This window comes from Bubalus kerabau, chromosome 9, assembly GCF_029407905.1.
Source record: "Bubalus kerabau isolate K-KA32 ecotype Philippines breed swamp buffalo chromosome 9, PCC_UOA_SB_1v2, whole genome shotgun sequence".
NCBI classification, from domain to species: domain Eukaryota; kingdom Metazoa; phylum Chordata; class Mammalia; order Artiodactyla; family Bovidae; genus Bubalus; species Bubalus kerabau.
Window position 1 is genome coordinate 55,913,834 of NC_073632.1, and position 25,338 is coordinate 55,939,171.

The 25,338-nt window shown below is 32.1% G+C and overlaps 1 protein-coding gene across 12 annotated transcripts in view; it reads right to left on the reverse strand.

Moving 5' to 3' along the window:
• GRIK2 (glutamate ionotropic receptor kainate type subunit 2) overlaps nucleotides 1-25,338 on the reverse strand; it is a 753,908-nt gene that overhangs the window by 153,017 nt on the left and 575,553 nt on the right. For 11 of the 12 annotated variants that reach the window (XM_055535376.1, XM_055535384.1, XM_055535379.1 and 8 more), the window contains one exon: nucleotides 17,417-17,640. In XM_055535376.1, coding sequence (XP_055391351.1) covers nucleotides 17,417-17,640 — 224 coding nt within the window. Of the gene's footprint in view, nucleotides 1-17,416; nucleotides 17,641-25,338 lie in introns of those variants that run through there. The other variant, XM_055535386.1, reaches the window with a different exon arrangement.

Consider the following 25,338-nt stretch of genomic DNA (forward strand, 5'->3'; position numbering starts at 1 on the left):
AGCTCAACTATCTGATTCATCCAATAAACTGTTCCAACTTCTAGCAATAAATAACTTTTAAACTCAATCCCAAGTGAACTTTTTAAAATAAGAAAGTAGCTCCCTCCTTCAGCATCTGAAAGTTTTCCACTCAATTCGAAATCACTTTAGTATATATTTAAAGCACTTAAATTATCAATTCATACCCCTCTTTGTAGAAATTTCAAGTACATTAGCTCAACTGAGTTCTATAAACTACATAAAGCTAGTTCAGTTCAGTTCAGTCTCTCAGTTGCGTCCAACTCTTTGCGACCCCATGGACTTCAGCAAGCCAGGCTTCCCTGTCCATCACCAACTCCTGGAGCTTACTCTAACTCATGTCCAGTGAATTGGTGATGCCATCCAACCATCTTATCCTCTGCCGTTCCCTTTTCCTGCTGCCTTCAATCTTTCCCAGAATCATGGTCTTTCCCAATGAGTCAGTTCTTCGAATCAGGTAGCCAAAGTATTGGAGTTACAGCTTCAGCATCAGTCCTTCCAATGAATATTCAGGACTGATTTCCTTTAGTATTGACTGGATGGATCTTCTTGCAGTCCAAGGGATTCTCAAGAGTCTTCTCTGACACCACAGTTCAAAAGCATCAATCCTTAGGCTCTCAGCTTTCTTTATAGTCCAACTCTCACACCCATACATGACTCCTGGAAAAACCAGAGCTTTGACTAGACAGATCTTTGTTGGCAAAGTAATGTCTCTGCTTTTTAATATGCTGTCTAGGTTGGCCATAGCTTTTCGTCCAAGGAGCAAGCATCTTTTAATTTCATGGCTGCAGTCACCATCTGCAGTGATTCTGGAGCCCCCCAAAATAAAGTCTCTCACTGTTTCCATTGTTCCCCCATCTATTTGCCATGAAGTGATGGGACCAGATGCCATGATCTTAGTTTTCTGACTCTTGAGTTTTAAGCCAATTTTTTCACTCTCCTCTTTCACATTCATCAAGAGAGTCTTTAGTTCTTCTTCGATTTCTGCCATAAGAGTGGCATCATCTGTGTACCTGAGGTTATTGATATTTCTCCCGGCAATCTTGATTCCAGTTTGTGCTTCATCCAGCCCAAAATTTCTCATGATGTACTTTGCATATATGTCAAATAAGAAGGGTGACCATATATAGCTTTGACATACTCCTTTTCTAATTTGTAACCAGTCCATTGTTCTATGTCTAGTTCTAATTATTGCTTCTTAACAGGCATATAGGTTTTTCAGGAAGCATATAAGGTGCTCTTGTATTCCCATCTCTTGAAGAATTTTCCACAATTTGTTGTGATCCACACAGTCAAAGGTTTTTAGCATAGTCAATGAAGCAGAAGTAGATGTATTTCTGGAATTCTTTTGCTTTTTCTATGAGCTAATGGATGTTGGCAATTTGATCTCTGGTTCCTCTGTCTTTTATAAACCCAGCTTGAACATCTGGCAGTTCTCAGTTCACATACTTTTGAAGCCTAGCTTGAAGGATTTTGAGCATTACCTTGCTAGCATGTGAAATGAATGCAATTGTGAAGTAGTTTGAACATTCTTTGGCACTGACTTTCTTTGGGATTTGAATGAAAACTGACCTTTTTCAGTTCTGTGGCCACTGCTGAGTTTTCCAAATGTGCTATCATATTGAGTGCAGCATTTTAACAGCATCATCTTATAGAATTTGAAGTAGCTCAGCTGGAATTCCATCACCTCCACTCGCCTTGTTCATAGTGATGCTTCATAAGACCTACTTGATTTCATACTCCAGGATGTCTGGCTGTAGGTGAGTGATATACCATTGTGGTTATTCCAGTCATTAAGATCCTTTTTGTATAGTTCTTCTGTGCATTGTTGCTTCTTAATATCTTCTGCTTCTGTTAGGTCCATACCATTTCTCTCCTTTATTGTGCCCATCTTTCCTAATATGGTATTACTTATTAATAAATTGAGGGACATAGAAAGAGTTTTGATAGATCTAGCTGGTATAATTTTCAGACAATGAAAAGATCACTGAACTGAAAATCATGGTGGATTGTTGTTTAGAACCTATTCTGAATTTATATAACTTCAATCTTGTTATAAATTATGACCATAGACTTTTTTGTATATATATCATCATATGATCATAAAGTAAATAAATGTTATATTTGCATTGATTCTAAAAAGCAAATAAACAATACTTGGTCTAAATCAGATGGTGTAGCTGCCATTTATGAAGCTTTTATCTAATAGCATTTTTCACTTAAACTAGGCTAAGACCTAACCTATAATACTTTCTATTAACTATAAATGAGAGTGTGTAAGAGGAGCTAGAAGGCTGCAAACAAAAGATTAAAATGAGCAAATATTTTGCAGGATGGACCATATCCTTTAATAATTGCATTCATTTTAAGATGAGCCATTCAAAATTGCTACCTGTCCAACCTGCATACAATGAGAAAACTAGAAGCATGTAAAAAAATTGCTGTTTGTCCCAAGACAGGCCATTTTAATATCACTGTAGCTGAGTTTTAAACACTTCAGGCTCACATGTCTGCTGAATTAACTACTTATTTTCTGGCTTTCTGCACATATGGTACTTGTAATCCATATTAAATTAGAGCCTTAACAATTATTTTTGATGTTGTCTAATATGTAAGTTAAATTTAAAATACAGTGACCATTCAGCCTTATTTAGAATATAGGTCATAAGCTAAACAAGTAAAATTTTAAAAAGGTTTTGCCCTCATAAAAATATGTAGCCTCAAAAGTATGTCTCAAGTTAAAAATCTACATAATTCATCTACCTCGAGAGTGCTGGTCATTTATATACAAAAATAGATAATTAATTCTATCCTTGCAATAAATACAAAATAGATTATCAACTATTTTATAAAATACTTTCTCCTTAAACACATGAAGTAATATTAACAAAGCTGGAATATATTTAAGATACATGTTTGCACTCAACTCACAATTTCCCAGAATAAAAAACAGAGTTTGGTAAATTTATCATTATTCCAAAATAAAAATTTTTACCAATTACATAATTATTTTATAACTTTTAACTTGTAGGGAACTTTTTTTTGAAATTCAATGAGTATCTTTCTGATAATATAATAGAAAAACTTGATTTTCTAATCAAGTTCACAAGTAATAATGAGTGTCACAATATCAGACATTTTTAAACAGAAGAAAAAAGATTTTAATTACCTAATAAAACTTAAAATTTTCACATTTATTATATGATTTTTAAAAAGCAGAATATTAAAAAATGGAAAATTATAAAAATAATTTATAAACCTTTCAATGCTAATTATTAATATAATACATTTCCACTTAATAGATGTGAAAAAATCTTATCTTTATAAATAAGCAAATGAGAGCTGATAACAACTCCTTGAGGAATGGAGCATGGATACTAAATCAGTCTGGTAAAGGTGATTCAATCTATACAGAATGGGTATGATAAAAACTAAAAATTTAAATACACTTGTACATTAAAGCAATTCTTCACACCTTTCATTCAGCAAATTAATTGCCTGGTTATTAATGGAGAACATATAATAAGAGAGAAGGTAGAGATTAAAAGAAGAAAAATGTCCACAGCCAAAAATATTTGGAAATGGCTTAGTTAAACTAACACAATGTAATTTTTTTTTTAATTGCAAACCTTTTCAGAGCCTTTAATTTGCTAATAGCAAATCTCCAAGAAGAGGATCTAGTACACAATTCTCCTGACCTTACTCGGTTGTAGAACGCTCTTGGGTTCATTTTACTCCCTCTAGAAAGAGTTTAGCGTCTAAGATTTTGTATTATCCCTAAAATATTGTATAATACATTTATATAGTGTGCTATGGAGCCTACACATTTTTTAAGGCTCCAACTTCTTTCTTTGTTAGAAAATTTAGGGAAAACACTGATGTGCTGGAATATTCTGTATCAATAATAAAGCAGAGTATTTTCTATAGGAATGAAAATTTGCATAGGGTAACAATTCATGCTTCCTATACAAAATTAATTTGGTGATTTCATGTATCAAGAATATTTGCCAGGAGAAGAGATAAAGTATATGGGACCTCTAAAATATGAAATATTTACACTTCTTTTTCATACATCTAAAGATAAGCTTCATTAACTTGTTTAAAAAAAAAAGAAAATAACAAAACAGGAAGGAGATACTCAGGCTGGTTAGAGGCAGGCACCCTGAAAACAGATGAGAGCTTCAGTCTAAGAATAGTGTAGCACAGAGATAGAAGGTACCAAGTTTCCTGATACCACATTTAAGCAGCTGTTTCAATCCTGCCCTTGTTAAGCCTCCAGTAGAACAATGATTCTATTTATTTACATAACTGTTTCATCAGATTTCCCATTACCCACACATGAAATATCTCCTACTAGCATAGGTCTGAACCTATTACTTAAATTTTCAAAGGATATTATTGATGTTTATATTAGCACTGAATACTCTTAGAAAATGTATCTTTTAAGATTTTTTGATTAAAAATTATAAGCAAGGAAGACCATTTTTATGATCATTTTCCATGTAAAGAGTTAAGGTTTTCTAATAGGATGATAAAATTGGTACCCACAATAACAAATTCCGTGAGACTGTCAGATAGCTAACATATTCCTCAGTGCATTTTCTCTTCTTAGTTATTTTAATATGCAGTTGACTTTAAAAATTATGCAAATTGTTTTGATATCAAATCAATCATCATTGAAGGGATAAATTGATATTTAAGTTTAGAATTACTTCAAAGGTTCTAATATATTAATAAAAACCCAACTGCTAACTTTTTCTTTTGAAGTTTTTTGGTGGTGGTTTAGTCACTAAGTCCTGTCCAACTCTTGCGACCCCATGGACTGTAGCCCACCAGGCTCCTCTGTCCATGGGATTTCCCAGGCAAGAATAATGGAGTGGGTTGCCATTTCCTTCTCCAGGGGATCTTCTGGACCCGGAGACTGAACCCCTATTTCCTGCATTACAGGCAAATTCTTTACTGACTGAGCCACCAGGGAAGCCCTTTGCAGCTAGCTTTATAATCTTGTGTTATTGGGAAGATTCTTGAGAGTCCCTTGGACAGCAAGGACCTCAAACCAGTCAATCCTAAAGGAAATCAACCCTGAATATTCATTAGAAGGACTGATGCTAAAGCTGAAGCTACAATATTTTGGCCACCTGATATGAAGAGCTGACTCATTGGAAAAGATCCTAATGCTGGGAAAGATTGAAGGCTAAAGCAGAAGGGAGTGGCTTCTCCTTTAGCCTTCAAAAGGAAAAGAAGGGCAATGATGAGAAGGTTAAATAAGGATCACTGACTCAATGAACAAGAATTTGAACAAACTCCAGGAGATAGGGGAGGACAGATGAGCCTGGTGGGCTGCAGTCCACTGGGTTGCAAAGAGTCCAACACGACTTAGCAACTGAACAACAAAATCATCCTCATCTTTCTGATATACCCTGCATATATCTATAAATACATTCCAACCGGATAATTTGCTATTAATTTTTGTGACCTTTTCTTCCCCCTTCATTTGAACCTGGTACATACCTAGCAGTATGCTGAAGGCAGCTCATACTGGCTTGTGAGACCTACTAATTTTCCACCTGTCTTCCCAACTCCATGTTCAGTGGGACTCCACTGGTAACTTGATATTAGCCACAGTGGTAGTAATTAATACCATGAAATTGGTAATAACTACAAATCAAACGGAGAAGGCAATGGCACCCCACTCCAGTACTCTTGCCTGGAAAATCCGATGGACGGAGGAGCCTGGTGGGCCACAGTCCATGGGGTCGTGAAGAGTCAGACACGACTGAGCGACTTCATTTAAGGATATGGCAACCCACTCCAGTGTTCTTGCCTGGAGAATCCCAGGGACAGCGGAGCCTGGTGGGCGGCCGTCCATGGGATCACACAAAGTCGGACACAACTGACGCGACTTAGCGGGACAAATCAAAGCCTCTCTCATTGGTGTAGTCAGTTATTAAACAATTTTTATCACACCACTGAATAATACAAATCATTCATGTTAAAATTCTATGTCTTACATTTTTCCTTAATTAATTTTGGCAGTGAGTGAAGCACAAGGATTATCTGTACATTAATGCTATAATAATATATTATTGAACATTATTTACTAGATCTAAATGGTTTGGAAGGGCTTAATGAAATGGTAACAATGATCAGTTTCATTGATTTGTAATTTAATAATGACAAATTTAAATTTAAATTGTAATCAGTTGTATTAAAAATGGAATCGAGAAATACTAAATATCACTATCAACTATAAAGGGATTACTAGAAAAAATAAATGTTTTCAAAATGAAGGACTTCCTACTGATTTCCATTTGAAATTTATATTTGATGTAGGAAATTAACTTCAACAATAGGCTGATTTCAGATTCTTATGACCTACACTTATTCTAAGGAATATTTTTTAAATAAACAAGTCATAAGGATGTACAACAACTTATTTTTATTTTAAACTATCTCAGACTGTTTATATTAAGTGGAATAAGAAAAGGCCTTATTATAATCACCTATGAGTTATTTTAAGATTTCTGAAGGAAAGGCATTATTTTGGATTTCCATAAAATCCAGAATTAATTTTACAACTGTAAGATAAAAAATATAGATTTCTACACTTAAAGGTGGAACCTTTCCTTTTTAATTATACAATGGCTTTTCTGTTGTCTCATTAAGTAGTTAAAATGCCATTTTTCAAAAAACACTCAACTGTTCAATCAAATTAAACTGAGTGGCTTTAAACTGAGAATAAAAAGGAAAATATCTAACATATCAACATTGTATCAGAAAGTATGTTTTTTCTATCAATTTCTTACTAATATAGCTATATGTTTGCAAGTGAAGTACCAAATATTAAAAAGTAGTTCTATTAAAATCAATATGAGCATAATTTACAGTTTAAAGGTTCTCTCTTAGATTTACACATCAGAAGCAAGTGTTTAGCTTGCAATACACTTGCTAAAGATTTTAAAAGAAAAGTCCAGTATTAAAAAGCTCGAAGCAGACTGTCCTCTGATCAGTCTCATGGTTATGTGGATCCTATACTGGAAAATGAAACAGACTATGCATTTTTTTTTAAAGGACATTCAGTAAATGAAGTTATCAACAAGAGTTAACAAGAATTTGAAGCCAGCATTAAAATGGTAGCATTTTATTTTTTAAGCATCAGTTGAACATTTAAATTGCTTTAGATAATATGCAAATATCTGGAATATACCAAAATACCAAATAAGCTACCATAAACATGCAAGGCTCACAAAGCTTGTTTTCTCATTGAATTTTTAACTATAAAGTGACTTTAAATAAAATTTCACAGGTGGGCTTTCTGCTCTTCAATTAAATATCTTTTGAAATTTAATCTAGTGTACCAACTATATCAATAAAATGTTTTAAACTTAAGTGTATGCACCATATACATAGTAGAGTATCTAAAACAACTGAAGTATGTTTGGAAAGCATTCACTATCTTTCTTTTCAGCTCAAATATCTGAATTTTTAAAAATCAACATAAATATTTTAATTTTTTTTGGCAGCAAGAAGACTTAAAACATTATCTTTAATATCTTCCTAATTTAAAAATTTTGAAGCCCTATTTGAAAATTGAAGCAGTAATATGAACATTTCAAAATCAACATATTTCCCTGAATGTAAATTGTTTTTGCATGTCCTTCTACAAGCAAAATTTTCACAATTTTCAATTTCTTTTGGTAAAATCACCTTAGTAATATCAGTTTCCAAAACATACCTTCAGTCAGTCTAATGAATTGCTAAGCTTATGTTTAACACACCTCCCAGCACCCCCATTTTCAGTACCAGTAATAGTAAGGGAAGCAGGGAAACACTTACCTAAATTTTATTATGTTAAAATAATATTCAGGTGCATATTCTGAACCAACTTAGATGACAGTTGTAGCCCTATTCTGTTTATAAAGTTTATCATGCCAGTAACATTCAAAGCCTACAATTTCACCTTTGCTTCAAATATCAAGTCCATTAAATTAAAGGGAAAAATCTATTTTAAATTTATTCACCTCATTTTATCATCTCAGGAGTAGTCAGGCCACATGACAATGGGTAATGTTTTAAAATAATTTAGTGTTAAGCATCTCTCATAAAGAATAGCAGGAAACTAAGTTATATCCAGATTTGGGGGTGGAAGGGAAGTGGGAATGATTTTTATATTTGTTATAAAGTATTGAAACTGAAATTCTGCTTCAATTCAATGTACATTAGATAAATAGAATTATCACAGTTTTAAAATGCAAATGTGTATAACTTGTATAATTACTTCACTAATAAGGCTTTTTTTGGGGGGGGGTCATAAAGTCATCAGTTTAGTTTCTGGGGCTTCCAAACAAAATTTTAAAAATAGATATAAAATCCACATATTTCTAACAGAGATAACATCACATTTTTACAGTGTACCTTAGTATGCAATGGTTGAGTAAAAATATTTAAAACTATAGGTGTTGAAAACTAACAGAATAGTTTGTGTTGTCACTTGTTTTACAAATCCTATTTTTATATAAAATAAATGATTTCAAGCTCATTCCATTCAAATATCATATTGAAATTCCTATTACTATTTGAAAGAGCAATATTTTGTCTTAAAAAATATACATATATATACCCAACAGGATTGATATGAAAACAATTTAAGTTGAATGATGTAATTATGTAATGGAATGCAAAAAAATTATAGCAATTAAAGTGTTGTGACATGCTCTAATGAATGAAGTTACATTGGTTGATGACACTATATCTCCTACTCATTAATTATTTGGATAGAGTGCATTAGGTTACATAGCATGAAGAAATAAAGTCATAAATTACCACTAAAAATTGCATCCATACATTTTCATTTAATATTGATGATATTTCTCAAACATCCATAAATTATTTTAAAAAATCAAAACAATATCAGTAGCACTTTGTATTCTCCAGGAAAGCTCGCAACATGGTTCAGTTCTTCACTATAGGCAGCTAGCGATTTTCAGGGGAAGAAAGTTCGCATTTCTAGAGAGTAAGTTTATAAAGCAAATTTACGCATGTATGGCCTGTGTCTCCTGCTTAGATTCCCAAGTGACTGGAAATATTTTTAAAGCTTTCTTATTTTCAGATCTAAAGAGAAAATACACACTTCTTAAGTGTAGGGTGTTTTTTCACCCTAATTAGGGTGACATATTTAAGGAATCACCTGTTATTATAAAGCAATATACCACTACCAAATAGTGTAAATGTTAATAATAGTATTCTTTTAGATATTTTTAAAAGTAGCCAAGGTCTTTTTTCTTTTTCGGAAATTTTAGAAGGAAAAGGTGGAAGATGACTTTAATGTGATAGTCAGATAGACCCAAGTGATAGAAGTACCTTTTTTAATTTTTTCTCATTTCTTCTAAATCTGTTTTCTTTTCTCTAGAACCTCCTCTGTATAATAAATTAGAATTTTAAAAGTATAACAGTAATAGTATTAAACAAACAGAAAACATCTCTAATCTAATTTTTGAGAGGCATGGGAGCAGGAATGATGTATACCTATTTATTTCTTAAGCCATAGAAATAGTTACTGAAAAAAAGCTAATAAATTAATCTCTTTATGGTTCTCAAATTTGACTATTGTTGACATGTAGTATTTATTAGTTTTCCTCCTTTTTCTCTCTCAATTACTTCCTTCACATCATGCACCAGCCCAGTACAAGAATACAAAAGAAAACATCCATGTAAAAGAACTCTTACTCCAAGGAACTGACAGCAAAGGGAGAGCTCCATCCTAGTAAAAAATGTGACTAATTCACATGCCATGTTTATGATTAAATTTTTAAAATATCTATTTCTCTGCACTTAAGACAACTACCTTTTTGAGCTAGTAGTCTCAGTCATTGTACAAACATAATGTAGAAAGAAACAAGCTCCTAGAGAATATTTCCTTACTCACTATCTTTGGTTCACTGGAATCCTGCACAGCCTCTACTGTTTCAAAATGTGTGTGAGAGCTTTGATCTCTCTTGACAAGACATTGTAGATTAAAATATTTTATAATGAATATCATTAAATTATTTTAAAAAGATACTGACTTTCCTGGGATAGTTTCAGATCGTGAAGACCTGTCTGAAGTGGCTGAGAAACCTCCCCAAAGCCCAAGGGGACCACTGGAAAGAGAGAGTGCAATTTTGTTTGGAGAATTAACACAGACAAAATGTGCCTGTGAAACAGCTTCTCACAAACAATTACAGTACTCTGTGGCTGTGGGAGAAGAAGCTATTGAGAAATTGCAAAATATAGAAGAAAAAGAGTATTACTTGGTGAAATTCTGGGTTCCTTTTATCTTGTAGGCTCTTTCTCAAGAGTCATGTCAAAGAATTTCTTTCTAATGGTCATAAAAGAAAAGAAAAGATAAGAGAGCAAAGAAAAAATAAAGAGAAAGAAATAAGCCAACAGAGTATTGTTCTTCTCCTATTAGTTTTTTTTTTAAATCTGAATTAGCTAATGAGAAATGTACAAGGGACATGGTAGCAACTGCCAAAAAGCTACCATACTCCTTTTCCAAATATTTCAAAGAAAAACACAATTTCTTACAAAGTACTGCTTCTCATCAGGATGTGTGCATGTATGATAAAGTATCTGTGTGCGCATGAGTATAAAAATATGATTACATGTTTCATAAAGGATTCATTAAGAACAGAGATGTGCCATTTTTGGCAGCAAATAAAATAATTTAATAAACATCCAACTCTGAGGTGTTTTTTTTTTTTTTTTTTAGCATTCTTAAGTTTCTTAATGTGAGTCTATACATTGTAACTTATCGAAATCAGTTTCTATGATTTACTGAGATAGGCATTGTTTCAACTGCTAAATTGAAATAAATCACCATAGGGTGACCAGAGTTCTCAGAAGCTTATTGTCTGAGATAGGTATTGAATGGACACATTTAAGCGACTAGACAGAGGGAGCTTTTTTGCTTCTAGGGGTATTTGAATTCAATTCAGTGATGGAGGCAAGTAAAGACACAGAGGCAAATAATTTATCCATAGGATACAAAAAGTGTAAATAGACTACCAAACGTCTTGCATTTATACTTAATTTTGTCCTAACAATCAAAAAAACTGTGAAAAAATACTTTGGAAAGAGATACGGAAATTGTAAAAGATAGTCAAGCATAATTATCTTTAAAAGAAAATGCCAACAAGCATTTGATTACAGAAGATTACCAAAAAATCACTTTAATTTTAAATTGTTTTTGTCTTTATCAACTTTTTATCATATCTTTTATCCTTGTAAATGTCTAGCATAATTATGAAATTGAGAAGTAGAAAATGTTTATCTTCTTTTATAATGATTGAGAGTCTGTTCTTTATTCAATACAGATAATTTCAGTCAAAAGCTCCACTGTGTCAATTGTCAAGATACAATATTCACCATAGCTAAAAAAAGTCACTGATTCAACTTAATTTCAATTGATGTTTTTCTATCAGTTTCAAAAACTAATTTTTTTTCTTCATTAGTGACTTCATTTATACTTTAAAACCATGAATATTATTGGAACCATTAAAAATAAAGAGGTAAATTATTTTATAATTAGTTTACCAAATAGCAATTGTGAAAAAAAAGCCTGTTAACACAGAAGTAGCCCTAACTTGTATGGAAATGTAATTTGAATGTGCATTTAGTTTTATTCAATGTGACTTTTAGGTTCATAATTGACATATTTATTAGTATAATCAATTATAATAATCACTTCACAGGTGTGAAAGGCATACTAGCAGAAGAGGACTACTTCAAGCCAAACTTTCATTAAATTCTAGAAAAAAAATCTAAATAGGAAGAGGAACAACAGATAGGCTTCTCTGCAATTTACTTAAGTTAAAAAATACTGAAAAATAAAAGCAAAATATATCTAAAATTATGGAGAGGTAAACCTGAAATGATATTCTAGTAAGAGGTGGGAGAGTTGGTGGCAAAGGCACGGCAACAAAATTGGCATTTCATTTCAGTGTGACAACAGTCTTTCTGACAGCAGGTTAGTTTAACATTGAACATCCCACCAAAACAGTAATCCATTTCCAAGTGCATAATAATTCATTGTTGCCCTTCACTGTATATTAAATGTCACCCATCATTGTGACAGGAATATAAAAGCTACTGCACACTAGTCAGGAGCCAAAATCAAAGTTGTTAATGCAAGCACTTTGGACAGGGTTTTCCAAACCCAGTTAAACCATCAAAAAAACCCCACTATGTTTACAACATCTTTACCCCTGAGCTCCAGGAGAAATACAGACTATTTTTGCAAGTATGAGGACTCTCAGTAAGGCAATAGCCTTGTCATCTTGTGACTGCAGACCATGTTAGAGCCAACACATACATCAAGACTGTCCTGGCAGTCACCGTAATAATAACAACAAACCCTTGAGCAAGTTCTAGGCAGACTAAACCTTGCTCCCCTGCAACCTAACCCAATAATACAATAGTTAATACTCTAATATCATAAAAACCATGCAAAGTAATTCAATACAAAATTATATAAGAAATTCCTATATTCTTTTTTAACTAAGAAAATCTAATCTTACGTATTTAACAGTTTGAGTATCCCTGATTTGCTATTCTTGATAAGAAGGCCAGGTTAGTCAATATTGCTTGATTTTTTTTTACTCTTTCTCCTATATTTGTCCTATTCATTTGCTCATTTAAGTAACCTAAGAAATTTTTCTGTGTAATAATATCCTTACTACCAAATTTGGTATAGTATTATTTTTCTTCTTCAGAATGCATTTGTATCTAATTTTAAAATGCCAATTTCAGAATAAAATATGCAATGTTCTTATATACTTAGTGAATATTATTAAATTTACATCAATCCTGTTGGAAGGAAATGTATATGCCATTATTACTTTCTTTTAGGTTCAATTTTTAGTTCTTAATATCTATATACCAAACTACTAAGGACCTCAGACCAAGATATACATGCTAAATTTCTAAACAGCTCTAGTTTTCTTGGAAACAACTATAGCTAAAAGAAAATTTCAAACTCTCTAATATTATAGGGATTTAAATTGACTCATTTTATGAATAGGACCTATCCTATCAATACTATCTATATTTTTAAAAAAGGAAATATTTGAAGCAAGGTGAAAAATAATCTCTCATTAGTGCAAAGGGTGGGTTCCCTAAATAGGCTTATTATATGACTAATTGCCATCCCTATACTAATATACCTAGATTAAAGAAAACAAAAGAATAGAAAGAAAGAGAAAAAGATTTAGGGGCACATATGATTAAGTACAAGCCCATCACGGACAAGATTTCTCTGTCAGCCAAGAGCTATTGTTAGAATATCTAGGGTAAGGCCATTGTATGGCTAGAATGTAGTAGCTCAGGTTCATTTTTACTCTTAAATAAGAGTTCTTAGTTAATTAAGATAAGCATGCTGATTATGCCATTATGCTATAAACAATAATGCAACAGTTTGTGAGAGATCATGGACTATAAAGACATTCCAGGACAAACAAATAAGATCATATATCTTGATTTTAATACTCACTAAAATAAATTTAGAGAATTTTCAAGTATTTCTTAGAATTTTTCTTATAAAAAAGTGAAGGGAAATATTAAAATGGTATCATAATTTACCTTTAAATTTAATTTTAAAAATAAAAAATCTAAGAATTATTATCATTTATCAGTTTATCACAAATTTAATGTTGTTAATACTGTGATACAACAGATATTCAATAAGACTCAAATCTAGTATTCTAATGATAAATAACAAATTGCTTTATGTCTTATTTCCTTTATAGTTGTATATTTTTCAGTGAAACATACATTAACAAGTCATCTTTAGATAAACACATATAAAATATATGTAATCATTAAAAATGTTGGATAACTATAAAATATTTTCACCACTTTCATCCAAACCCAAAATATATGTGTCAAATAAACACATTGGTTAAGAGTTTTTAGTGAATAAATGTATCAAGTCATGTTTGTTCTTGGATTTGAGCATCTGGTACAATTCTTAGAACATTTTAGGTATCTAGTAGATAATTGCTGAATAAATTAATCTATAGATGAAGGGTATAAATTAATGTTTAATACTTTATGGAATCCTAATTGTCCAGTGTTCACTACAGGTTTAAGAAATATTTGACTAATCTAGTGAATGATTGATGGAATAATTAAAGTGGAAACAGAAAACAAACTGAAGGTGTGGCTTGGTAGCTAAAAAGATAAAGAAGATTAATTACAACAATAATAACTAGGACAATGTCATCTGGTGACTAAGAAAAGTAAAGTAATGCCAATTAAAAATTATAATGATATTTCAATCATTTATTATATTTTAATTTTGAGATAAAATAGATATTATATAGTTTCTCAAAATATCATATAAAATAATATGCAATAATTTAAGAAATATGAATTCTGTTGAAGTGATATTACTTTAGAACTTTGCATTTTTGTGAATTTCAGTGGAAATAAAATGATATCTGAGAATTTTTAAATGTAATTTGTTTTTCTCTGTTATCTTATGAGGATAAGGACAAAGAATATGCATAAAGAAAATGTGATTTTAATTTTGACATCAATAATGATGTTAATTTCATCAGTGATCTCTATATGGCATAAGATATAATACTTACTCATAGATAAAATTAAAATGCTATGCTTATTTTGAATTGATAATAAATGATTATAATGCCATTTTGGTTAGAAAGGTAATTAAGTTCTTTGCAATTGAAATTCAGATATTTTGCTGTTATTTGTACATCGTGAACTTCTTTCACAGTAGCAGGAGTTCAATACAATGTCAAAGTGGATTTTAGTTATCCAAAATCATTTCATTTTGGAGGTTCAGTTTAGAATTTAACTGACTCTATTCATGAATTTTTCTTTTCATTTGAGTTTTAGTGTTTTTTTTTCTAATTTGACAATATTTATATGAGATAACAATGTTGAGAATTGAAGGAAATATTCTGAGATAATATGTAAAGAATTGATTTTCACTATGTATACTTTTTTTAAGAACATCAAATATATTTCTTAATAGAGGATACCCTATACTATTTTAATAGAATATTTGTTAATTTACCCATAAATGAAGATATTAAACTTAATTTTTCAAACTATATGAAACTGTTATCTCACTATTGAATGATGAAATAGAATCATTTTCAAATCCATTCATTTAATCACTGACAAAATTCAGCTGTATATTCTAAAAGTCAAAGACACTAAAAAATGGCATACCAGTTAATGGTATGTTTTCAGATAGAAGGACATGGATGGATTTCTTTTGTGTAAAATTTGTATAGCTTATCATAATTCTACACATATTATATGATTTCATGTTTATCAAAGTAAGACTATAGAAAATTTTAGAAGTGCAAATCAATATCACATGATTCTATTTGCTAATACACTTTTAAGCTGGAATTATATTCAGATATCTCTGTATTTGCTTTTGAACCTAATTTTAGAAGATTTAGGCAAAGAATATTAGCAATATCTAAAATTTCTAAGTTGATTTTAAAGTAATTCAATAGTCTCTGCTAAGATCCCCTGGAAACTGATATTAGAACTTAATTTAGCTTGACTGATGCCCACACAATTGCCTCATAACTATCTCAGGACATTTTCCTCTAGGCTTTGTTTATATCCTTCCTGAGAATATTGTTAATTTGATTATGAGGGAACAGGTGTACCTGCAGACATCAAAAAAGAATTTTTCTATACTTCAGAATCTTTGTTTTTTACTGTTTGTTCTGTGGGTGGGCTGCAGAGTTCTTTACTCATTGAATTATTTAAGCTGTAATCCATGAACTCAATTCTCTGAACACATATAAACCAGGATGGCTTGTGTTAGACACTATTAAAAAAGATGCAATTGGTCCAAAGAATCTCAAACATGAGGTTGGGTTTATTTGCACAAGATATGGAAAAAACTGGAGCTAAAAATTTATGAGCTTCATACTCCAAATTCTCATTTTGGGGGGAAAAACTCTAAAATTCAAATAAAAATTTTAACTCAGTCTACCATATAACTACATATGTAATATGAATATATGATTCTAATACAGATTTTCAGTCAAATACAACTAATAATTTTCTGAAGGACTCATGTGTTAATACTGAAATTATTAGGTGGAAAATTATAAGTCTATATAACATTTATATGTAAATATATACACATATATTTCAGAAATATATACACATACATTTCAGAAATATGTGTATTATAAAAATATAAATATATGATAATAATTTTATTCTTTTCTTAACTGAATAAACTAAGCATTTTTCATTGCTAGGAAAAAATATATGACTTTGTTAAAAATGTTCAAGGAATGACAAATGTTCTTAGTGATAATTGATAGGAAGACTCCCACATAATGTAATTGAAAAAAAATAACCCACATATTTAATACCTAAATTTGGATTAAAGCAAAAATATTTATAGTTGTACTTTTTAAGTGTTATTATCAATGTGAAAAATTATAATTCATCTTGGGTTTAGAGTTCTGTTTTTGATATCTGATAGAAAATAAATATTCAAAGACTACACTAAGTATTGACTTTGAAAGGCATTTGAGTAACAATGGAGCTCTGAGTCCAGGGATAGTTTTAATCTCCTTAATCAAGACCAAAAAAAAAAAAAAAACTAAACCATATGAAAATAACCTATCTGTTGAAAATTTGATAGTGAGTAAACAGAAATAAAAAATGACCACAAATACTCACTTCCAGAGTGACAACAGATTAGCAAAAAACACATATAGTGAGGTATATCATAGACTTTAAAAGTCATTATAAGATATAAACATATGCATTTTTCACTTAGGCAATTGAGTTTCTGATCCTGTGATTTAAATATACCCTACATGTCAACAAATATAATGCAATTTTTTGTGGTGATGTGTTTATTTTGCGAAAAAAAAAAAAAAACATACATTTTACATAGAAAATCATGATAGGTTTTTATACTTAAAAAGCTTATTTTTAATCAGCGTCTTTTTTAAAAAAACCTCCTTTTAAGTTTTACTACTTTGGTTATTCTTATTTCATTAATTTAAATTAGTAAAATATATTGTTTTGCTGTCTGGGCCAAGATAAATTTTCAAAATGAGGAAATACTTTTTATATCATAGTGATCTGAACTGCTTTTAGTTTCTGATTAAGAAGAGTAATCTCTAACACATCTATAGCTTACTGACATAACCAGCATGCTTTCTGCCCAAAAAGGCATCACAGTACATTTTAATAAGCTATATGACTTAAAAGTTCATTATTCTACAGCACTGCATGGGAAATAAAGAAAAAGAAAAGTAAAACTGATTGTGACTTTTGACAATTATTAGTTAGAAAAAAGAGGTAACAATTGCCAAAAAAATCACAAAAGTGAGCATGTTACCTGGCTATGACAAAGAGCACACAACTGACACCCAAGTAAGCCAGCAGAATATACATCCAGATATCAGGGGAGAGAGGATTCAGGAAGGAGAAGACGCCTGGGTTTGTACCATTGGGCTTGCGGTACAAAATACTTATTCCAAGTGTCATAAAGGGCTTGGAAAAGTCGATGACCTTCTCTCGAACGTAGGTAATAGCCAGTGGAGCAACTGCAAGGTCAGCTTTCTGTAGAGAGAAACATAAAAAAGGAAAAAAAAATTGCCCTTAAGTCATAAGAAAGTAGCAATTATATTAAATAAAATAAAGACTTTACACTTCAGAATTGTCTCAAAACAGTCATGTTAACATTTAAAACATTCTTCACTCTGAAGTGAAGTATTTGATTTACTCTGCTACTCATTTCTATGATTCTAGATTAGCAAATCTGCAGTTATGGCAAGGACATATAGAAAGAAAAACTGTATAGGATGAAAAAACTGAAAAAACTATCATACATTTAGGACCTGAATTATTATGCTATTAAACTAGCTCATAATACTTTTAATTTGAACTTTATAAACAATATCAATTGTGATTTTCCAAATACTATGGTCAAATTTTAAACAATAATAATAGCTATCCAAATTGTTTGACTGATAATCAGGAAACATGTCTTTTACTGGTTTTAAAACTATAGAGTATGGTTAAAATGTTTTAGTCTTTAACCAGTTAACATTGTGAAAATCCTCTTTTAATATGATTGTGTTTACTGCCTCTGAGTTTTGTTTCTATCTCTCTAATTTGTTTTATATTATTTAATGAAAATCCTTGCAGCCTTGCCTAAATCACATTAGGAAATTAGTTTTTCAATTTTCACAAAGTTGCTAATTTTCCACGGTAGCTTAAATATGTTAAATTACTAATGCTTTTCACTCACCATGTTATAACCATCTGTCAGGGATGAACTTAAGCTCTAACGTATTTCAAAAAATAATTATAATATTTTTAAATAACAAAAGCATTTATTTCAACCTATGATGGGAACCTATATTTCTTTTATGTTTATAAATATATGGAGCTTTCAGAGAATATATAGAAATGCTCATCTGAAAGAGCTACAGAAAGGTGTACAACAAAATGAAATTGGTTGTCCCTCTACTGTTTCCTTTTCTCAGGGATTGTTGGAGGACTTAAAGAAGAAATTTCTCTAAGAGGCTAAGTTTATTGACAATATTATTCTGAGTATGTGTTTGTGTGCATTTGTGTGTTGTGGGGGGCCGTGTGAGATGCTTGGATAGAATATCTTTGATAGTAGCAATGGAGAAAGACAGACATTTCCTAACAACCAGAAAGGAAAAATAGATCTTCAGGGTCCTGAGGAAAATACAGTCATATTTCACATTCATAAGTCAATGAATATCAACTTAACACTAATAATATCCCTGGAGCATTTGCCATGCAACAGGCATTGTGCTAAGAAGGCTCCTTGAATTGTTACATTTAATTTTTACACAATCCTACTATTAGTCCCAGTTTCAGATACGGAAAGTGAAACCACAGATGTTAAAAACTTGTTCATTGTCATAGTGTGAATTTAGCAATGGAACCAAGGGCATAAAACTAAGCTTTTGGAATCTGTACTAAAACTAACCAAGACGTGCATCTCAGAAACTGGAAATGGAACCGTGGAGACATCATTCATTCATTCATGATAGAGTTTGTAGAACTGGAAAGGGAACAAGAATGCACAGAAGCAAGGGTGGGAATTGATAGATTATAGTCTCAGAATTTAGAGAGTCAGGTGCAGAGTTCAAGCAAATAGAGTCTTTTCCACAAAGGAGATAGCACTTCCTCCAAGACAGAAGAAAAGGAAGTAAAGATCGTCTGAAAAAATAAACAAGTTAGGGAAGGAAAGTGATAATTACAAGATTTATATATATATCTATATATGGTTTTTAAAAAAGGACAACATAGAGTGGTGGTTTATTCCTAATTTGGTGATTGAATTCAGCACAGATTTATCATGTGTCACTTAACTTCATAACCTGCCCTCCTCCTAGGCACATAGAAAGCAAAATTTTGTCACATATAAAATGTGTAAGCGAGTATGCTTTAAACTTATAAAATACTTTTTAATTCATAAAATATTATCAAAAGTTAAGAAACAATTCAAGTAACATATATTAAGACAAATTTACTACATTATTCCAAAGATGTTGTTCCATAGGCTTATATTAATATGATTGACAAAGCATACATCAAACTTCAAAATTTATTCAGCACTGCCTAAAAAAAGTTATATTCCAATTATTAAAGGAAAAAACCCACAAATATGTGTAGTATGCTTTCAATTATAAAATAAATCAATTATTTGAAACAAAAGATACAGATACTTTTAACCATTTAATTAAAAACAATGGATGGAATGGGGAGGGAGGAGGGAGGGGGGTTTGGGATGGGGAACACATGTATACCTGTGGTGGATTCATTTTGATATTTGGCACAACTAATACAGTTATGTAAAGTTTAAAAATAAAATAAAATTAAAAAAAAAATTAAAGTACTTCAAATAAAAAAAAAAAAGAAAATGACTTTCTTATAAATGGCTTCAATAAACACATATGTTGATATTAAAAAAAATAAATAAAAACAATGCAGAGTGGTGCATGTGTAGAATAGAATATTATCCAGCAACATAAAGAAATGTGCTGTGTGTTAGTCACTCAGTCGACTCTTTGTCACCCCATGGACTATAGCCCACCAGATTCTTCTGTCCATGGAATTTTCCAGGCATTAATATTGTAGTGGATTTCCATTTCCTATTCCAGAGGATCTTCCCAATCCAGTGATCCAACCTGCAACTCTTGCATCTCTTCCATGGGCAGGTGGATTCTTTACCACTATGCCACCTGGGAAGCCCTCAAGAAATGTGCTATCAAGCCACAAAAAGACATAGAAGACCCTAAATACAAACTGCTAAGTGAAAGATGCCAGTCTGAAAAGACAACATATTATATAATTCCATATATATGACATTTTGGAAGAGACAAAACTATAAATACAGTGAAGAGATCAGTGAGTACCCAGATATCCAGAGATGAGAGAGTAATGAATAGGTGGAGCACAGAACATTTTTAGGGCAGTGATGCTATCCTGTATGATACTGTAATGATGGATACACGATACTATGCATTTATGAAAATCCATAAAACTAAAAGAAATCCATAAAATGGAAGATCCAAAGAAGAATGAACCTTAGTGAAAAATATGGATTTTAGCTAATAATATCGATAAAAGTTCATCACTTCTAACGACTGTACTACACTCATGGTATCTGATATTAAAAGCAATTGTAGGGAAAGGGGGTAAGATAGAAGAAGATATATGGAATCTCTGCTTTCTGCACAATTTTACAATAAACCTAAAACAGATCTTAAAATGCCTATTAACTATTTTTAAATAAGAGAGCTTTTAAACCATATTCTCAGTTAGTAGAATTCATGTTATATGTTGATTAATTAAAACTAGGTTGTTAACTATTAAAAATAAAACACAAAATTTACTGAACATCACTTGTCAAAAATAAGCCATATCTAATGCACACCAATAAAGCAGAAATAGATGTTTTTCTGGAACTCTCTTGCTTCTTCCAAGATGAGGCCTGGGATTTCTTTGGAAGGAATGATGCTAAAGCTGAAACTCCTATACTTTGGCCACCTCATGCGAAGAGTTGACTCTTTGGAAAAGACTCTGATGCTGGGAGGGATTGGGGGCAGGAGGAGAAGGGGATGACAGAGGACGAGATGGCTGGATGGCATCACTGACTCGATGGACGTGAGTCTGAGTGAACTCTGGGAGTTGGTGATGGACAGGGTGGCCTGGCGTGCTACGATTCATGGGGTCGCAAAGAGTTGGACACTACTGAGTGACTGAACTGAACTGAACTGAACTGAATGCACACCAAAGATATGTTAAAAATCCATGTAAAAAATGAGACCTCAGAGCTATCTTGCAGCAGTAAAGATGACCACTTACTTATACATTATAGCATTATCTGTTAATAAGCTCTGACCTCATTAGAAACCCATTAATAATATAATAATTTTGGAATCTAATCAAGATGTTATTATATTAAAGATATTTATAATGAGAGCTGTGGTATTTTCCCATCAAACATCATGTTATTAAAGATTGAGCATTTGGAGAAAAGGCCTTGATGCTAAACCAGAATCACCCCAGAACTTCCAATCTCTGTAGATAGAGGTTAATATAATTTAATGAAAATTGATTTAGTAATTGATTTTATTTTAAAGAATAAAGTATTCCTGGATTAGCAAGAGCCAGTAGTCAAAATTGATTTTTAAAAACAATTTCATCACAAGAAATATAAATAATTAAATTGTTATGTGTCACATGAATAGTACAAATGAAAGGGAGAGTTCACTTCAACCACCAGATTGGGTCACAGAAGACCTTTCCAAACAATTATACTTGCATTACAGCTTGAAGAAAGAGCCTGAGATGAAAAAGGTCTGAATTAGGAGGGTGATAAGAGCAGGAAAAAGGAATATGTTAGCCGTAGCTAGCTTCAGATGGATTCATCCTGGGCCAACACTATACTGCATTCTTTGCCCATAATAGTTACATCAATTCTTACAACAGATAAACCAAATTTGTAGTGTGATTTCTTTTCCATGGATGAAAAAACCAGAACTGTGAGAGTTTAAACAGTTTGATCCCAAAGATGATTTAACCATATTAATTTCCCACCATTTTCTGTACAATTATCCAAATACATCATGACTAATTCTTCTGCTACAGTTCCTATATTCCCATACCCCAAATGATCTCCCCATTTCTCCACTATACAAATTCTATGACACGTCTCTGATTCTTTTCCTCCAATGTAGGCATCCCTGAACATTCTGTACACATTAATTTCTCCTAAGCAAATGTTTATGCACTTATAAACTTAACCATGTAATTTAACATGCAACAATACTTTGTTGTGTTATTTCTGAGTTTTTCACAGGTAAGTCACCTAATATGAGAGTTTTGAATGCACACATTGTTGCCATTGTATTATCAGAATGTAAGCACTTTGAAGCCTGCAGGCATTCTCTTCAATCAAAGCACATCGCACTGAACTGAGAGAATGGTAAAGTAGCTTTCCCTGGAAATTTCACAAAGATGTCTAGGCAGCACTATTTTATTAATTTAATAAGGATTAATTTACTATCATTCTATGTGAAACTCTTCCAAACTGTCTTATTTAGCCCTTGATCATAATCAATTTAACATCTCTAGGGTATTGGACAAATCTGACACCAAGGAATAGCTTAGCAAACGTTTGCTCAACACAGTTTCAATTTAAGTTACTGAAATGTTAAAAGAAAATTAAAAGGAAATCACTCAGAGAATTTTAAAATTAAACTTTTTTGTGATCTCGTACTAGAAATGAGATTTATTTGTACATTAATATAATTCCTAGTGAACTAACCATCTAGGGAGAACAGAATAATTCTTTTTGTGGAGTTATATAGCTAATAGCAGTCCTTTGGTTAATGTCTCATTAAAGATCAAAGAAGAATGGTAGAATTTATTGGTGTAAGTTCTAATTCCATAATACAAAAATTAGATAATAAAGTATATCTTCATGAATGGCACAATGACCCCAAATTTGATCATGTTAAAGAAATTTTTATTATGAAGTCCAAGAATCAAAAATATAACAATGTTATGTTATTTGTGACCTGATCAGTGAAACATCTTATGAATACTTCTGAAAGTTCTTGCAGTTTAACAATGTAAAACCAGTTCTAAACATTTTCTTTTCCATAGTTTTCTGAAATGCTTAGTAAAAGGGTAAAATGACTAAAGTAGTAAGTGCACATGAATAAATTGGAATGTTTTTAGTTAAGACATTTAAGCTAGTTAAAAAATGATGTGTATTAAGTTAAATGTCACTTATCAGTGGTAGCACACTTTCCCAAATTCTTCAGAATGTATAAATGTGAACAAATGCTTTGCCTCTGTGTGTACTTTCAGAGAAACAGTTCATTTTCTGTAAATATGGTAGAGAATCCTCCCTGTCGGAATGTTGCATGATACCTGCTTTCAGTCTTGCGCAATTAGTATCTGTTCTTCATCTGAAAACCAGAAAGGTTTTTAGATTTTTTTTCCAGTTGTTTCTTTCTTCTTTTTTTATTGAAAGATAATTGCTTTACAGAATTTTGTTGTTTTCTGTCAAACCTCAACATGAATCAGCTATGCTGCTGCTGCTGCTAAGTCGCTTCAGTCGTGTCCGACTCTGTGCGACCCCATAGAGAGCAGCCCACCAGGCTTCCCCTTCCCTGGGATTCTCCAGGCAAGAACACCGTTTCCTTCTCCACTGCGTGAAAGTGAAAAGTGAAAGTGAAGTCGCTCAGTCGTGTCAGACTCTAGCGACCCCATGGACTGCAGCCCACCAGGCTCCTCCATCCACGGGATTTTCCAGGCAAAAGTACTGGAGTGGGGTGCCATTGCCTTCTCCTGAATCAGCTATAGGTATACATATATCCCCTCCCTTTTAAACCTCCATCTCCCTCCCCATTCCACCCCTCTAGGTTGATATAGAGCTCCTTTTTGAGTTTCCTGAGCCATACGGCAAATTCCCGTTGGCTATTCTAAACATGGTAATATAAGTTTTCATGTTGTTCTTTCCATACATCTCACCCTATCCCCCACCTCCCCATGTCCATAAGTCTATTCTCTATGTCTGTTTCTCCATTGCTGCCCTGTAAATAAGTTCTTCAGTACCATTCTTCTAGATTCTATATATATGTATGTTAGAATATGATATTTCTCTCTCTTTCTGACTCACTTCACTCTGTATAATAGGTTCTAAGTTCATCTACCTCATCAGAACTGACTCAAATGTATTCCTTTATATGGCTGAGTAATATCTATCTCATTGTGTATATGTATCACAATTTCTTTATCCATTCATCTGTTGATGGACATCTAGGTTGCTTTCATGTTCTAGCTATTGTAAATAGTGCTGCAATGAACAATGGGATACATGTGTCTTTTTCAGTTTTGGTTTCCTTAGGGTATATGCCTAGGAGTAGGATTGCTGGGTCGTATGATGGCTTTATTCCTAGTTTTTTAAGGAATCTCCATACCACCTTCCAGAGTGGCTGTATCAGTTTACATTTCCACCAACAGTGCAAGAGTGTTCCCTTTTCTCCATGCCCTCTCCAGCATTTACTGTTTGTAGACTTTTTGATGATGCCCACTCTGACTGGTGTGAGGTTATATCTCATTGTGGTTTTGATTTGCATTTCTCTAATAATGAGTGATACTGAGCATCTTTTCATGTGTTTGTTAGCCATCTGCATGTCTTCTTTGGAGAAATGTCTGTTTAGGTCTTTTCCCCACTTTTTGATTGGGTTGTTTGTTTTTCTGGCATTGGGTTGTATGTGTTGCTTATACATTTTGGAAATTAATCCTTTGTTAGTTGTTTCATTTGCTATTATTTTCTCCTATTCTGAGGGTTGTCTTTTCACCTGCTTATAGTTCTCTTTGCTGTGCAAAAACTTTTAAGTTTAATTAGGCCCCACTTCTTTACTTTTGTTTTATTTCCATTACTCTAGGAGGTGGGTATCTTCCATTACTCTAGAGATCTTGCTTTGATTTATGTCATCAAGTGTTCTGCCTATGTTTTCCTCTAAGAGTTTTATAGTTTCTAGTCTTACATTTAGGTCTTTAATCCATTTTGAATTTTTCTTTGTGTATGGTGTTAGAAAGTGTTCTAATTTCATTCTTTTACACATAGCTGTCCAGTTTCCCAGCACCATTTATTGAAGAGGCTGTCTTTGCAACATTGTATATTCTTGCCTCCTTTGTCAAAAATAAAGTACCCATAGGTGCATGGGTTTATTTCTGGGCCTTCTATCTTGTTCC